Genomic DNA, 15,734 nt, shown 5'->3' with positions numbered 1-15,734 from the left:
TTTTTTCCATTAGAGAAGCAGTCCAATATTTCACTTGTGCAGGGTCTCCAGCAGATGGTGCCAGATTACAAACAACAGAATGTGCTGTTGAAGTAAATGTTAGTCGTTTGTCCAGCGATAGGTGCATGAAATTTAGAGTACTTTGAACGGAGAATCTATTTAAGGTAGAGATGGACAGCATCGAGACGCTTAAAAGGCCATCACACTGTAAAGCTGACACACAACATTAACTATGCATTTCCACACCACCACCTCTGCTAAGGATTTTGGCAATATCAGCAAGATGTAATTTTATCTGTAAATCCAATCCGGACCCCATATTTTCACCCCAGTCAGATTCTATGCACCGTGCCCTTGCAAAATTTAGCACCAGTGTTAAAACTTTTAAGTGTTGAACAGCTGCTGCTGTCTGTGTAGACCGGATCAGTTTAACACTTCATGTTTATTGTGACAGTGAAACCGAACCGTTTCAAAAATATTTGAAGCATATTTGAAATGACTTTGAATTATATATTAGTATTTTGTTGCTGTTGTAATGGCTTTGAGACAGTGAGAAATCCTGTTCAAACTGTTGTTCAAGCATAAACTAGTTTAAAAATTAAATCACTGAAAGAATAATAATAAAAAAAAATCTTTAAAACTACAGTGTGTAGGATTTAGAGGCCTTTATTAGAAGAAATAGAATATAACATTCATGACCTGATGATGTGTTCGTTAGCATAGAATTACCTGCAACAATGAGTCAGTGCGCTTGCCTGCTTCCTTCATATATTTATGGGGGCCGCCATTTTGGTACAGTAGACCAAAAGGGACATGTTTAGTCCGCCTTTCCCATTTTGCAGAGCATCCAGACAACTGAAAACAAAAGATGAGGACTCAGTAGTTACTCCCGTATACACTGCCTATTGGTTGCTAGTGCCGGATAAAAGTTTGAAAATAAGATCATACTTATTGCTTACTAGCTGAGAATCCGGCCCGGGGCTGGTTTGATTCAGATTTTGAAATGAAAACTTCAGCTTCACCAACAAAGCTATCACCTCCCACTTATCCTGGATTTCAGAGAACTATTAGGACACGACTAAAGTTGCCTCAAGAAGAGGCCGCTTCTATTGCTATTACTACTACTACTACGCTACCGTTACTAGCAAAAATGAAGATCTAAAAAGTTTAAAGAAAAAAGAAGAGAATAGAAAAGTATGACAACCTCTTAGCACACTTTCCAATGATGATGTAGCACCAAAGTGTCTCTCCCCTTAATTACTGCTACTAAAGTGCTCAATATCCTACGTCACTCCCCATATGTCAAAGTATATGTGTGCCACGTTAGGCTCAATTCTGAGGTGCATTTGTGGACATAAGATGGACACACACAGTTGTCTCTTTGTAGAGATAAGAGAAGGTAAGGGAGCATGAGTCTATCATCAAAGAAGCATGAACAGAATCATGACCAGTGACAGTGTAATGAAATATGCAATGTCACCACTAGATGACACCAAATGCTACACACTAGCTTTAGTTTTAAAGTTGAAGGCTGTTTTGATCTGGATTTAAACAGATCTGGAGTAACAGAATGCTGGTTTAATCTGGTTAGACTGCAGAAAATGGCTTTGAATTTTAGCTGTGGACTTTCTCACACGGGCAGTCATTTCCCTCCATTATTTGTCAATAATTGATTAAAAGCTGGGGCAGCACAGTGGATTAGTGGTTAGCACTGTTGGCTTACAGCAAGAAGGTCATGGGATCAATTCCCACATGTGGGCTTTCTGTGGGGAGCTTGCATGTTCTCCTTGTGGGTTCTCTCCGGGTGCTTCGGTTTCCTCCCACATCCAGCGACATAAAGGTTAAGTAAATTGGAAAGTTCAAATTGTCCGTAGGTATGCGTGCAGGTGACTGTCTCTATGTGGCCCTGCAACAGACTGGTATCCTGTCCAGGGTGCACCCAATCTCACGCCCTATGACTGCTGGAATTGGCTCCAGCACCCCCAGTGACCCCAAATTGGAGTAAGTGGTTGAAGATGAGTGATTAATAGTCCTGATGACAACACAGACCCCAACCCCAAATAGTATTCTGTATTTTCTGTTGCTTTCATTGTGTCCATTACAACTTTACAATATGTCAAGTCCTCCTTCAGCCACACACTGAAAGGAAGACGAATGTACTTCCACAGACATGCAAAAAGACTAGAGTTCCTCTTATGGAGATTAAACGCAATAAGTGAATCGAAAGCAGGTCGTTGTTGGCAATATGCAAAATGGAACATGAATTCTCAACGGCCAGTCACTGTTCACGCGACAGTTATCCGAGCAGCGTACTGGAGATCAGAGCTGTCTTACAGTTGGAAAAATGTAGCTGAGCATATTCTCGCAGATTTTCCTTTTAGGGCAGAATAACTATGATGCAATAAGAGTCTGACACAGAAAGGAACCTTCAATTGTTAACTTGGTATATCTTGGATTGTTTTTGGATTTTCTTGGAAGGCTTCATCTTCATATAAGTGAAGGCACCGTCACACTTCTTCCTCGGGCAAAGCACAGTCGTTCGAGTTGAGGAAAGCAGCTGAGACGGTTTGGCTGCATCAAACTGACATGTCCTCTTAGGGTTTGGCTTAGAATTTACAAGCACTAGCCATGCAATGTGGTATCTGTGGGGTGGCAAAGAGAATTTAGTAAATATAAGTCTTCTGGTTCCAAGAATGGATACGAATAGGTGAGATTTTCACAGTAAGACTTGACCTGCCCACCCCGACCTCGGACTTATGACATTTAGCCTCACTTGAAAATAACGTCATATGCTCTTCCAATGTACCGCTGTACTTACAGAAAAGATCTTTTAAAGAAAAACACTGAGAAATGGGATTATTTATTTCTTTTAATTTATTTTGTCATATTTTTGTAATACCTGGAAACTAGTTAATAAAACAATTTGAAATGTACTTTGCTTTGACCATTTCTTCCTGCAAACAAAGTGCAGTGGTCAGCAACTCTTTCTACACACAAGGTCCAGATTAGTGGTCAGCCCTTCTGGGGTTTTCAATGACTGATGCAGATTGTTACAGAAAAAGGTAGCCAATGACAGCTATATTCTATAGTTTCTTATAGCTTTCTGTCGGACTGTTTTACAGCCCCTGGTTGCATGTAAATGGAAACCGGGGGATCCCCCCGGCATCATTCTAATAAAACCCCACTGACAATTCCACTGTTAGATGTGACTGTAGCTGTTTAATTGGCCTTGTAAGTACAGATATCAGAAAACTGTCTTTTTTCTTTAAGAATTACAATTCAAGTGAGAGCCAAAATACCAAATGCATGTATCACATGACAAATTTCAAAGTTTCAAATAAGGTTTTATTTCAGCAAAGCTAAACAGGAGATAACTGAACTAACACAAAGATGGGGGCAAGGCTTAGGGTGCCGTAGAACGTCTGAGCAGAAGCTTAACGAATCAAAAACAAATTGTATTTACACTGTTGGTTTGAACACACCGACAACCCACAATGCCACATCAACTGATAGGACAGGAGGCTTTAATGTGACTGGCATTTAAAAATCATATCTATAATAAACAAACAAAAAAAATTGTTGGTGCAGAATGCCACCAGTAAAAATGGAATCTCAAGGGGGGAACAAGCAGGATGGCTGCACTTTGCTGTGTATGCTTATTTTGTGTTATGTGGCTGAAAACATGAAGCACGCGTGTTCACGTAAACCAGCTATTGGGGGCCCAGGGAGAAGGAAGGAAGGAAAAAAAAAAACAAAAACCATGCAGGGCCTCCATAATGACCGCATAAAGAGGAGCTCTCCTAGGCCCAGAACTGGGAGAGCAAATGGGTCAGAACCATAATTACAGGTTATAAGGCCTCTAAGGCTAATATACCATCCACAAACACGTCACTACTGACCCAGGTGTCAAAGGTCTACACTCCACCAGGGTCGCTCTACAGTATCCAAGGGATTGTATTATTTTACAAAAAGGCAGACACAAAGTTATTCCACTGAAAAATCCAAATCTGCTACTGACATTTATTTACACCAGTAAATGTATTTTAAACCCTTTTCCAAACATATCTGTCTTCACAATCTGTGCTGTTTACCTAGTTGTGCAATTGTACATCTGAACACAACAGTTCTAATTAAACATTTGTCCTTATTTTAATTCACATCTTTTGATGAAAAGACAGCGAAAACTGAGCAATCCACGAAATAACCAATTCTCATAAAGCTCAATTATCCACAAGGCAGTGGTTAAGTGTAAAAATATTTATCATCCACATTTAAATTAATGAACAGAGTCCCCAAACATGTATATTCACTATTGTCTCATTGTGTGGATGTCTTTCTTCTACGTTGTGCTGTTCTTCACAGTGGATTCCTTTTTTCCTGTTGTTACAGTGTGGAGAATTGTTGCAATGCCCCAAGTCGTTGAAGGTGGGCAGTGAAACAGAGAGTGGGCACGGTGGCTGACAGGAAGCTCATTGCAATAATTAAAATATAAACACTTAAATTAAAAACTAAGAGTCTCCCGGTGACAGAAGGCTATACAAGTCATGTACCAGCAGAATTTTTTTTTTGTCCCAATCCCCCCTCACAGGGAGGGAGTCACATCTGGCTTCATCAATCAAGTCCATTGCTAATCTTAAAATTTACTCTGCCATTCATTCACCACACACACACAAACTCCGCATGTGCACAAATAAATGTTAATCCACACGAGGACAGATCAACAGCAAGCTACGGATGGTTGGCATTGATTGATGAGGAGAATTGGGATAATTAGGGAGCTCCATGATGCATCAGCATGATCACATCTGTTACACTTCAAATCCTTTGGTTACTCAGGATACTCCAGGTATCACAAGCAGCTTATTACATGCTGTTAAGAAAGCTGAGACACACCACCACATACACTTCAGCTAATAAATAATTTCCACCTGCACGTCTCTGGCGCAGCAGCTTGTTGGATGCGAAATCTGCCCTTTAACATTTTGCTACAGCTGGAAATTAAGTGTAAAAGAAAATGATCCGTGTGGAGTGCATGTGGAAGCAGAGGAGAACGACGGGCACGGCCCAGCGAGCGATGCTGGCGACTGCGGCTGTGCCGGGATAGCAGGAACAGCCACTGCAGTAGCAGCAAAAAAGACAGTGAAATGCCACAAACAATGAAGTTAACTACTGAGTCAGAAACAATACTGCAGGAGATCAAAGGAAAGCTGGGCTACTTCCTGGAGTTTCTTATTGCAGCTATTCACCTGGCAAACAAACGAGTGCGTGCTCATGAGTACGTTGTGCAAAAAACATACATGGAAAGAAAACAAATATACCAGGCAACTACGTGCAAGCAGATACTTAGTATTCAAGGTACACGAACCGGAACATCCCTAAAAAATACCCACACAAGTTCCCTCTCTGACGTAAACAGTCTACTAATGATGCTGGAGAAGTGGGGCTCAAAAACACTTTCAGGCTGAATTTACTTCCTGGAACTCATTCTTTAGCTTCTGCTGAGGGAGTTTCCCTGTTTCTTCTGGTGGCGTGTGTCAGGAAAAGCATCCCGCCACAATACAGAGACCACAACTCTGTATTCAGGTGGGATTATTATTTGCCATTTGTTTGATACTGGCTATGACCTGCTCGCGCACGCACACAAACACATTCGCACACTTATGAGTCCTCATTCATCTCTTGGCTATCAGTTCTGGCAATCTTCCTTGGAGGTGCTGGGCTGTCTGCCTCCCCTTGTTCCTGCTCCCTCTTCTTTGCTGCATTCTGTTTCACATAAGTATCACAACAGTCAGTACGATCAGGAAATTCTATTTAAATTACAATTAAATTGTTCAAAAAAAAAAAAAAAAAAAAGCACTGTAGAGGGCCACATAATATATCATATGGTTGTAAAAATAAATAAATAAAATCAGCACTGAATAACACCAAGTCAAAGCACAAAGAGCAACAGCATGCTCACCTTTTTGTCCCACTGCTGATGGAGGTAACGCAGCAGGATGTTTGTTTTCTCTGTTACAATAACTGTGAATAAAAACAGATTTTACTGAAGCTATGTTCAGTACTGATCAGCTCAGAGTACAACATCTGAAGAACGGCAACAGATAACACCAGACAACTCTTTGGGTGTTTTCACACTTAAGCCACTTTAGTCCACTTAAACAGACGTGACTAGTTTGGGCAAGTGCGAACAAAGTCCTCACACTCAGAGACGGTGATCTCTGTGCAGCCCCAGACCAACTCTGGAGCAGTTTTTTGTGGTCAGAAATATATCATATTGTATTATTTGTAAATTTCATTTTGCTGTATGAAAGATGTCACAGAGTGAACCACCAGTTTGCATGTGGTTCACACATGCAACAATGAATTTTCTTCCAGTCAAACAACTGCACAGTTTGTGAAAAGCCACAAAAACGAATAGTGATGCATGAAGTGTTCAACTACTTACCAATAACAGTTGAGTTTTCACAAGTCCTTATTATAGCATCATGTTTAACCCCTTAACGCCCGAATTTATACAGCTGTATATAAAAAAATGTTTTGTGTGTTTTTGCCTTTAAGTAGATGGTAAATAATGTTGAGATTATTAATTTCACTTTTGCACAAAAACTAGATAGTAATATTGGGTATTCTGGTAATGACTTTATGTTATAATAATAATAATGATGATGGTATGTTGCAAATTTGCAACAACGGGCATACAGGTCAATTTGGTAAGTTGCATATTTTAGTCAGAGACTGTAGCATATATGCGACGATGGGCGTTAAGGGGTTAAAAATATATACGAGGTCTGTTAGAAAACTATCTGACCTTTTTATTTTTTGCAAAAACCATATGGATTTGAATCACGTGTGATTGCATCAGCCAAGCTTGAACCTTCGTGCGCATGTGTGAGTTTTTTCACACCTGTCGGTTGCGTCATTCGCCTGTGAGCACGCTTTGTGGGAGGAGTGGTCCAGCCACCTCGGCAGATTTTCACTGTCAGGAAAATGGCTGAGCGACTGCCGCTTTGCTGCATCAAAACTTTTTCAGAAACTGTGAGAGACAGCCAGGTTGAAACCATTCGGAAAATTCAGATGGCTTTCGGTGAAGATCTTATGGGCATGACACAGATTAAGGAGCATTACAACCGGATTAAAGACGGCCCACAGTGGCTGAGGGCGCGCCGCGCTTCGAGCGGCCATCGACAGGCTGAAACGACCAGATCATTTCCAAAGTGAAGGCTGTGTTGATCTGGGACGTCGTCTGACTACCAGAGAAATGGCAAGAGAGGTGGACATAGCACTTTTTCGGCACATTACACTGTTACAGGAGATTTTGTAATGAAAGACGTGCGGCGGAATTCGTGCGTCAGGACGAAGCCGCGTAATGGCGCACAACAAAAAGTACCTCCGTGTTGGAAGTCTCACGGGACATGCCCAGCTCTTCCACCATTTGGAAAATTCAGACGGCTTTAGGTGGCTTTTCAGTCGAGTGAGTATCCGAGAAATTGTCAAAGATCTGGACATGTCACATGTCCTGTGAGACCAACACGGAGGTGCTTTCGTTCCGCGCCATTAGCGGCTCCGTGGCATTAGCGGCTCCGTGGCGAATTCCTCTGCTCCTGTTTTCATGACAAAATCTCCTGTAACAGTGGAATGTGCCGGAAAAGTGCTATGTCCACCTTTTCTGCCATTTCTCTGGTAGTCAGACGACGTCCTGGATCAACACAGCATTCAGTTTGGAAATGATCTGGTCGTTTCAGCCTGTCGATCGCCGCTCGGAGCGTGGCGCGCCCTCCGCCATTGTGCGCCATCTTTAAACCGGCTATAACACTCCTTAATCTGTGTGATGCCCATGAAATCGTCTCTGAAAGCCAACAGAATTTTCCGAAAGGTGTCCACCTGGCTGTCTCTCACAGTGTCTGGAAAAATTTGATGCAGCGCTGCTCCAGCCGTTTTCCTCACAATGAAAATCCGACGAGGGGGGAGGACCAGTGCTCACTCAGTCTGCTCACATGCGAATGACGCAACTGACAGGCGTGAAAAAACTCACGCATGTGCACGAAGGTTCAAGCTTGGCTGATGCAATCACATGTGATTCAAATCCATAACGTTATTGCAAAAAATAAAAAGGTCAGATACTTTTCTAACAGACCTCGTATAAGGACTTGTAGCAATAGTTATGAAATTACTGCTGCTTCGGACTCCAGCAAGCATCACTATGACACAAATCCCCTGAATATAAAGCGCTCACACATGGATTCCATTTATACTTTGGTCAGATTGGAAATACTGATGCATAAAAACAAATCAAACCAGGGTAAAAATGCAACATTTTGCTATAGACCAAACAAACTATTAGGCACAAAAACACCCTTAATACGGTGTAACCAAAAAGTATTCACAGCACTTCACTTTTTCCACATTTTGTTATGTTACAGCCTTATTACAAAATGGAGTAAATTATTTCCCCTCCCCCTCAATAATCTACTCACAACACCCCATAATGACATGATTTTTTTTTTTTTTTTTTTTTTTTTACTTTTTGCAAATTTATTAAAAGAGAAAAAAAAAAATCTAAGAAATCACATGTACTTAAGTATTTACACCCTTTGCTCAATACTTTGTTGATGCACCTTTGGCAGCAATTACAGCCTCAAGTCTTCTTGAATATGATGCCACAAGCTTGGTGCAGCTATCTTTGGGTAGTTTTGCCCATTCCTCTGTGCAGCACCTCTCAAGCTCCATCAGGTTGGATGGGGAGCGTCGGTGCACAGCCATTTTCAGATCTCTCCAGAGATGTTCAAACAGATTCAGGTCTGGACTCTAGGACACTCAAGGCCATTCACAGAATTGTCCTGAAGCCACTCCTTTGATATCCTGGCTGTGTGCTTAGGGTCATTGTCCTGCTAAAATATGAACCGTTGCCCAAGTCTGAGGTCAAGAGCGCTCTGGAGCAGGTTTTCATCCAGGATGTCTCTGTACATTGCTGTAATCATCTTTTCCTCAATCTTCACTACTCTCCCAGGTCCTGCTGCTGAAAAACATTCTCACAGCATGATGCTACCATCACCATGCTTCACTGTAGGGATGGTGCTTGGTTTCCTACAAAAGTGATGCCTGACATTCATGCCAAAGAGTTCAATCTTTATCTCATCAGACCAGAGAATTTTGTTTCTCATGGTCTCAGAGTCCTTCAGGTGTCTTTTGGCAAACTCCAGTTTGGCTGCCATGTGTCTTTTACTAAGGAGTGACTTCCGTCTGCCTACTCTACCATACAGGCCTGATTGATGGATTGATGGTTGTCCTTCTGGAACAGGGGTCTTCAACTCCAGTCCTCGAGGGCCGGTGTCCTGCACCTTTTGGATGTGTCCCTGGTCCAACACACCTGAATCAAATGGCTGAGTATGTAGTCAAGTTCTCTAGAGCAAGGGCGTAGGTTTGGTCTCAGCTTAGGTAGGGACAATACCACAATACCACCCCCACCCCCCGGCCCACCACCACCACCCCCTAACCCACTCATACCATTAGACGCACAAGTACAGCATAATACATAACATATGACGACATAATGCTGAGTAATTTAATACTTTATTTACATTATTAAGTGTATAGGTAAACAAACAAATAGCTTAAATAACAAAATTGCACCCAAAATCACAAATCTATTCTATAGGCCTACACCTGAGAGAACAAGACAACAACAAAAAAAAATACTTGTGGAGCTAACAAAAAAAGTTTTTGCAATCAAGATGTATAATCTATTCTCTTCATCAATAATGCAGTTGTCGGTATCTGGCAACCTAATTTGCAAAAAAGAAAAGCTTTACAATGATATATGGTGTATTACGGTAAACATAAGCCTGTGATGTCATAACGCAGAGGAAAAACACGGACGTTTCACACTAGTGCGCCGCTGATTCTCATTACCGTAAGTTCTCATGTAAGCCCTCACTCTGAAAAATTTCAACACTGACAGCAAGCCAAGAACCCGTGCTTTCCAACAGTATGCTATACGTGGTGTGTCCATAAAGCAACGGCCCTTTTTATTTTTTTAAAAACTATATGGATTTCATTCATATGTTTTTACATCAGACATGCTTGAACCCTCGTGCGCATGCGTGAGTTTTTCCACGCCTGTCGGTGACGTCATTCGCCTGTGAGCACGCCTTGTGGAAGGAGTGGTCCTGCCCCCTCGTCGGATTTTCATTGTCTGGAAATGGCGGAATGAAAAGGACTTTTTTTCAATTTTTTCAGAAGCTGTTAGAGACTGGCACCTGGAAACCATTCGAAAAAGTTATCTGGCTTTTGGTGAAACTTTTACGGGCTTCACAGAGAATAAGGACTTTAACTACAGCTTTAAGGACCCCTTTAAGGACGGTCGGTGTGCCACGCTCCGAGCTGCGACGTCGCGGCACAAACCACTGAATCATTTCTAAGCTGATGGTTCTGTGGATACGAGACCATTGTGTGCTCTTTCTCTGGTTATCACAAGAGCTGGACATCAGCCATTTTCTGGCAGATTTCACTTTTAACAAGAGATTTTGTCATGGAAAGCCGCGCGGAGGCTTCGCGCATCACGACCGATTCGCTGATGAAGCGAGACAAAGGAACACCTCCGTTTCGGAGTGTTAGAGGACAAGTTTGGACATGCCTATCTCGGCTTTCAGTGCTTACCAGTCGAGTGAGTATAAGAGAACTTGTGGAGAGCTGGACATGTCCAAACTTGTCCTCTAACACTCCGAAACGGAGGTGTTCCTTTGTCCATATGCAAACCTACGCCCCTGCTCTAGAGTGCTGCTAATGACCTCATTGATTGACTTAGGTGTGTTGAAGCAGTGACACATGTAAAAGTTACACGACACTGGCCGTCAAGGACTGGAGTTGAAGACCTCTGTTCTGGAAGGTTCTCATCTCTCCACAGAGGAATGCTGGAGCTCTGACATTGTAACCTAATGTTTGTTTTTAAAACAATTAATGGCCTCGCACTCTCTTACTTGTCTGAAATTTTAACTCTCCGCACTTACAGTAGGACATTACGGGAGTCTGGCCAGCTTTGTTTCGATGTTCCGAGGTCAAAAATATAAACTCTGGGGTGATCATGCTTTTGTGGTAGCTGGCCCCAGACTGTGGAACAAGCTACCTCTTGATTTGCCCACCATTCCTGACCTAGCACTTTTTAAAATCTAAGTTAAAAACTTATGTACAGTGAGGAAAATAAGTATTTGAACACCCTGCGGTTTTGCAAGTTCTCCCACTTAGAAATCATGGAGGGGTCTGACATTTTCATCTTAGGTGCATGTCCACTGTGAGAGACATAATCTAAAAAAATATCCGGAAATCACAATGTATGATTTTTTTAATAATTTATTTGTATGTTACTGCTGCAAATAAGTATTTGAACACCTGCCAATCAGCAAGAATTCTGGCTCACACAGTCCTGTTAATTTTTCTTTAAGAAGCCCTCTTATTCTGCATTCTTTACCTGTATTAATTGCACCTGTTTGAACTTGTTACCTGTATAAAAGACACCTGTTCACACACTCAATCACACTCCAACCTGTCCACCATAGCCAAGACCAAAGAGCTGTCTAAGGACACCAGGGACAAAACTGTAGACCTGCACAAGGCTGGGATGGACTACAGGACAACAGGCAAGCAGCTTGGTAGAAGACAACTGTTATGATTATTTATTAGAAAGTGGAAGAAACACAAGATGACTGTCAATCTCCCTCAGTCTGGGATTCCATGAAAGATCTCACTTTGTGGAGTAAGGATGATTCTGAGAAAGCTCAGAACTACACAGGAGAACCTGGTCAATGACCTGAAGAGAGCTGGGACCACAGTCACAAAGATTACATTAGTAACACATGATGCTGTCATGGTTTAAAATCCTGCAGGGCAGCAAGGTCTCCCTGCTCAAGCCAGCACATGTCCAGGCCCGTTTGAAGTTCACCAGTGACCATCTGGATGATCCAGAGGAGGCACGGGAGAAGGTCATGTGGTCAGATGAGACCAGAATAGAGCTTTTTGGAATCAACTCCACTTACCATGTTTAGAGGATGAGAACAACCTCAAGAAAACCATCCCAACCGTGAAGCATGGGGGTGGAAATATTCTCTGGGGGTGCTCTTCTGCAAAGGGGACAGGACAACTGCACCGTATTGAAGGGAGGAATGATGGGGTCCTGTATTGCGAGATTTTGGCAAACAACCTCTTTCCCTCAGTAAGAGCATTGAAGATGGGTCTCGGCTGGGTCTTCCAGCATGACAATGACCCCAAACACACAGCCAGGGCAACTAAGGAGGGGCTCCGTAAGAAGCATTTCAAGGTCCTGGAGTGGCCTGGCCAGTCTCCAGACCTGAACTCAATAGAAAATCTTTGGAGGGAGCTGAAACTCCAAACCTGAAAGATCGAGTGGACCAAAATCCCTGCTGCAGTGTGTGAAAACCTGGTGAAAAACTACAGGAAAAGTTTGACCTCTGTAATAGCAAATAAAGGCTACTGTACCAAATATTAACACTGATTTCCACAGGTGTTCAAATACTTATTTGCAGCAGTAACATACAAATAAATTATAAAAAAAAAAAAAAAAAAAAAAGAAGTGATTTCCGGATTTTTTTTTTTTTTTTTAGAATATGTCTCTCACAGTGGACATGCACCTAAGATGAAAATGTCAGACCCCTCCATGATTTCTAAGTGGGAGAACTTGCAAAATCGCAGGGTGTTCAAATACTTATTTTCCTCACTGTATGTGGGCTTTTAACAACAGTGGGGAGGTGACACATTCTGTTTTTATGTACCGTTTTAAATTTAATGTATGTGTGTTTTATTGTTAGTTGTGTGAATCTGTGTTTTTACTGAAAAGCACTTTGGACACCTTCTGGCTGCTGTAAAGTGCTCTATAAATAAATGTTGATTGATTGATTGGAGCTGAACATCTTCCATTTACAGATGATGGAGGTCACTGTGCTCATTGGGACCTTCAAATGTTTCTGTACCCTTTCCCAGATTTGTGGATCAAGACGATCCTGTCTCGGAGGTCTACAGAAAATTCATTTGACTTCATGCTTGGTTTGTGCTCTGACATTCACTGTCAACTGTGGAACCTTATATGTAGACAGTGTGTGCCTTTGCAAATCCTGTACAATCAACTGAATTTACCCCAGGTGGACTCTAAGCTGTAGAAACAAGCACGTGAGAGACAAACAGGGCAAACGTGATAGACAAATGATTAGTCAACTAGTCACAATTACATCAGCTATCAAAATCGTCATTGACTATTAAATAATCAATGCCATTGTTTATTTTTTTAAGCTTTATTTTTCTCTCAAAACTGCCGCTGTACCTTCTGCTGCCTTTCTGCCCTTGATGCACATGCGCAGTAGTGGTAATCTGGGTCACCCATGATGTCACCAGAAAAGTTATGTCCAAACAATATCATGGCTAGCTGGCAACGACGCGCAAAGGTTTGGGAGCATTTTAACCAAATTAAAGAGAAAATCGTGCAATGCAAAATCTGCAAGGCAGAACTTGCCTTCCACTGCAGTCCAACGGTGGTGCAGGAGCATCTGAGAAGGAAGCACGTTGTGCCTGATTCTGATGCTGACGAAGAGGGACAGTCATCTTTGTAAGCTCATTGGCTCGTTAGCCGCAAAAATTAACGTCTACAGTGAGCTACTTACTTATATTGATAGGTATAAATGATAACATTAATGATGACAAACTGATTAGCCTTAGCACACGTTTTGTCCCTTTCAAGTATGTCTTTCCACAGATTCTGAATCATTTTGTTTGGCTGCGGTTTGGCACCCTTAGAAAGCAAGTTTTTTTTTCCAAGTTTGATCGTTTTACGGCAATTCGTGCCCATTTACAGTAGTACTGTAGAAGCATATGACTGTCGTAATGATAAAATGTTTTCTCATGACATGTAACACGCACCTTCAGAACAGACTGATGTACAACTCACGCAAAACACTTTGGCAGAAATTTAAAAATGCGTAAATACGCAAAAATGCGCAATTCTCACATGCCTCAGAAACATCTCAAGGATGATCAGTGGAAACAGGATGCACCTGAGCTCAATTTTGAGAGTCATGGCGAAGGCTGTGGATACTTACGTTCATGTGATTTCTTTTATTATTATTATTATTAGGAATAAAAGCGCAAAAAAAAATAAATTTACATTTTTCACATTGTCCATATGGGGTATTGTGTGTAGAATTTTCAGGAAAAATTAATTTCATCCATTTTGGAATACGGCTGTAACATAACAAAAATGTGGAAAAAGTGAAGCCCTGTCAATACTTTGCACATGCACTTATAGTAATACTTAAGTGATCAATGATGAAAACAAGGGCGTCTCAGTGGTTCTCAATAAGAGCGATATGGCTGACGATACATTTGCCAATAGATTTGACTTCAGGGTTTCTGCTACAGGTTGGCACTTACTTTGTTCAGAAGGGTATTCACGGGTCGGAAGATACACAGAAGGTCTCCGATTCTATAAACACAATGAAAAAAAAAGAAAGAAAAGTAAAAGCAAGTTCCTTCAGCGTCTCCCTTCTTTTTTACTTAAGCTGCTACAGAAAATCAAAGGTGGATTTTAGGGCTGAAACGATTAGTCAAGTAACTCGAATAATTCAATTACAAAAAATGTTTGAGACAAATTCTGTGCCTCGAAGCTTCGTTTAACGTTGTAGTACATATGCCAGGCCTGTGTGTGGCACTGTAATGTCCTCAAAAAACAGAAGACTAGAGCATGCGCATAAGTTGTGTAAGAACTAACCAATGTAGCACCAAAAGCTACATCTTTCCAACGCCACACACACACTAAAGTAAAGCCTTTTAAGAGAAAGATGGTCCACGCCGATCATCTGAAATAGCTTACTGCGCATTCAAAGCAAAACAGTGTCTTTGATTTTTTTTTAAAAAAACAAGGCTGCTCTCCGCTCTATGTGGGGAGTGGCTATTTGCCCGGTGGCCAGCTGCTGGCTCTCTCTGCCCAGTGTGAGGGGTTCAGCACTCCCCTCACACCGGGCGAGTCACAGCTCCCTCCCCTCACACCGGGCGAGTCACAGCTCCCTCCCCGGCCACACTGACAAACAGTCTCTGAAAGAAGATTCACTCAGCAGAAGTCCACTCTTTCTGTGTTTGGCACAGACTCACACTGAGTCTTTCAATTTTTAATTTACACTTTTTTGAGCAACACGCGAAGCTTCACAAACACTAACTTAAATAAAATAGAAAAAAAAACTGACTGCAAGGCTTGCATGTTCAACCTCCAGCTGAAATGCATCTGCTGAATCGCAGAGAAAGTGGGATAAAAAAAACAAAAAAAACAACAACTTCAAAACAGTTAAATTTTACAAATTTGGGGGGGGGGGGGCAGAAAGCCACATCCCACCATCACCATTTCAGCAATATGTCAAGACTTTGGCATGACTGTAGTCGGGCGAATAGACTATTTGTGCCTTATTCAGCCGACAATCAGGCGAACAGACATTTTGACATGGCTTTGCGTACCCAGCCACCGGGCAAATAGACTCGGCCCTCTACGTGCACTTTAGGTCAAGTTTTCATCGACAGGATGTAGAACAAAATGAAAAGAACAGACATAAGAACATTTGGGTGGATTTTTCAAATTCACCGCCTTTACCCAGCACCGGAGATCGGAGGAGATCCTTGTCTTTCAATGGAGGAGTAACAAGTTAAATGCTGATCCACAGCACTCAGATCTCTCCTTTTCATGTTCA

General features: G+C 41.9%; 1 protein-coding gene across 1 annotated transcript in view; it reads right to left on the bottom strand.

Moving 5' to 3' along the window:
- Positions 1–4,000: 4,000 nt before the first annotated feature.
- dda1 (DET1 and DDB1 associated 1) overlaps positions 4,001–15,734 on the bottom strand; it is a 36,567-nt gene continuing 24,833 nt past the window's right edge. Inside the window, exons 3-5 of the mRNA XM_034180123.1 lie at positions 14,431–14,482; positions 5,960–6,021; positions 4,001–5,763 (exon numbers count right to left, since the gene is read on the bottom strand). Coding sequence (XP_034036014.1) covers positions 5,659–5,763; positions 5,960–6,021; positions 14,431–14,482 — 219 coding nt within the window. The 3' untranslated portion in view covers positions 4,001–5,658. The remainder of the gene's footprint in view (positions 5,764–5,959; positions 6,022–14,430; positions 14,483–15,734) is intronic.

The sequence above is a fragment of the Thalassophryne amazonica genome, chromosome 10, assembly GCF_902500255.1.
Source record: "Thalassophryne amazonica chromosome 10, fThaAma1.1, whole genome shotgun sequence".
NCBI classification, from domain to species: Eukaryota; Metazoa; Chordata; class Actinopteri; order Batrachoidiformes; family Batrachoididae; genus Thalassophryne; species Thalassophryne amazonica.
The sequence above is the reverse complement of the archived record's forward strand: the minus strand, read 5'-3'. Positions and strand labels throughout refer to the sequence as shown.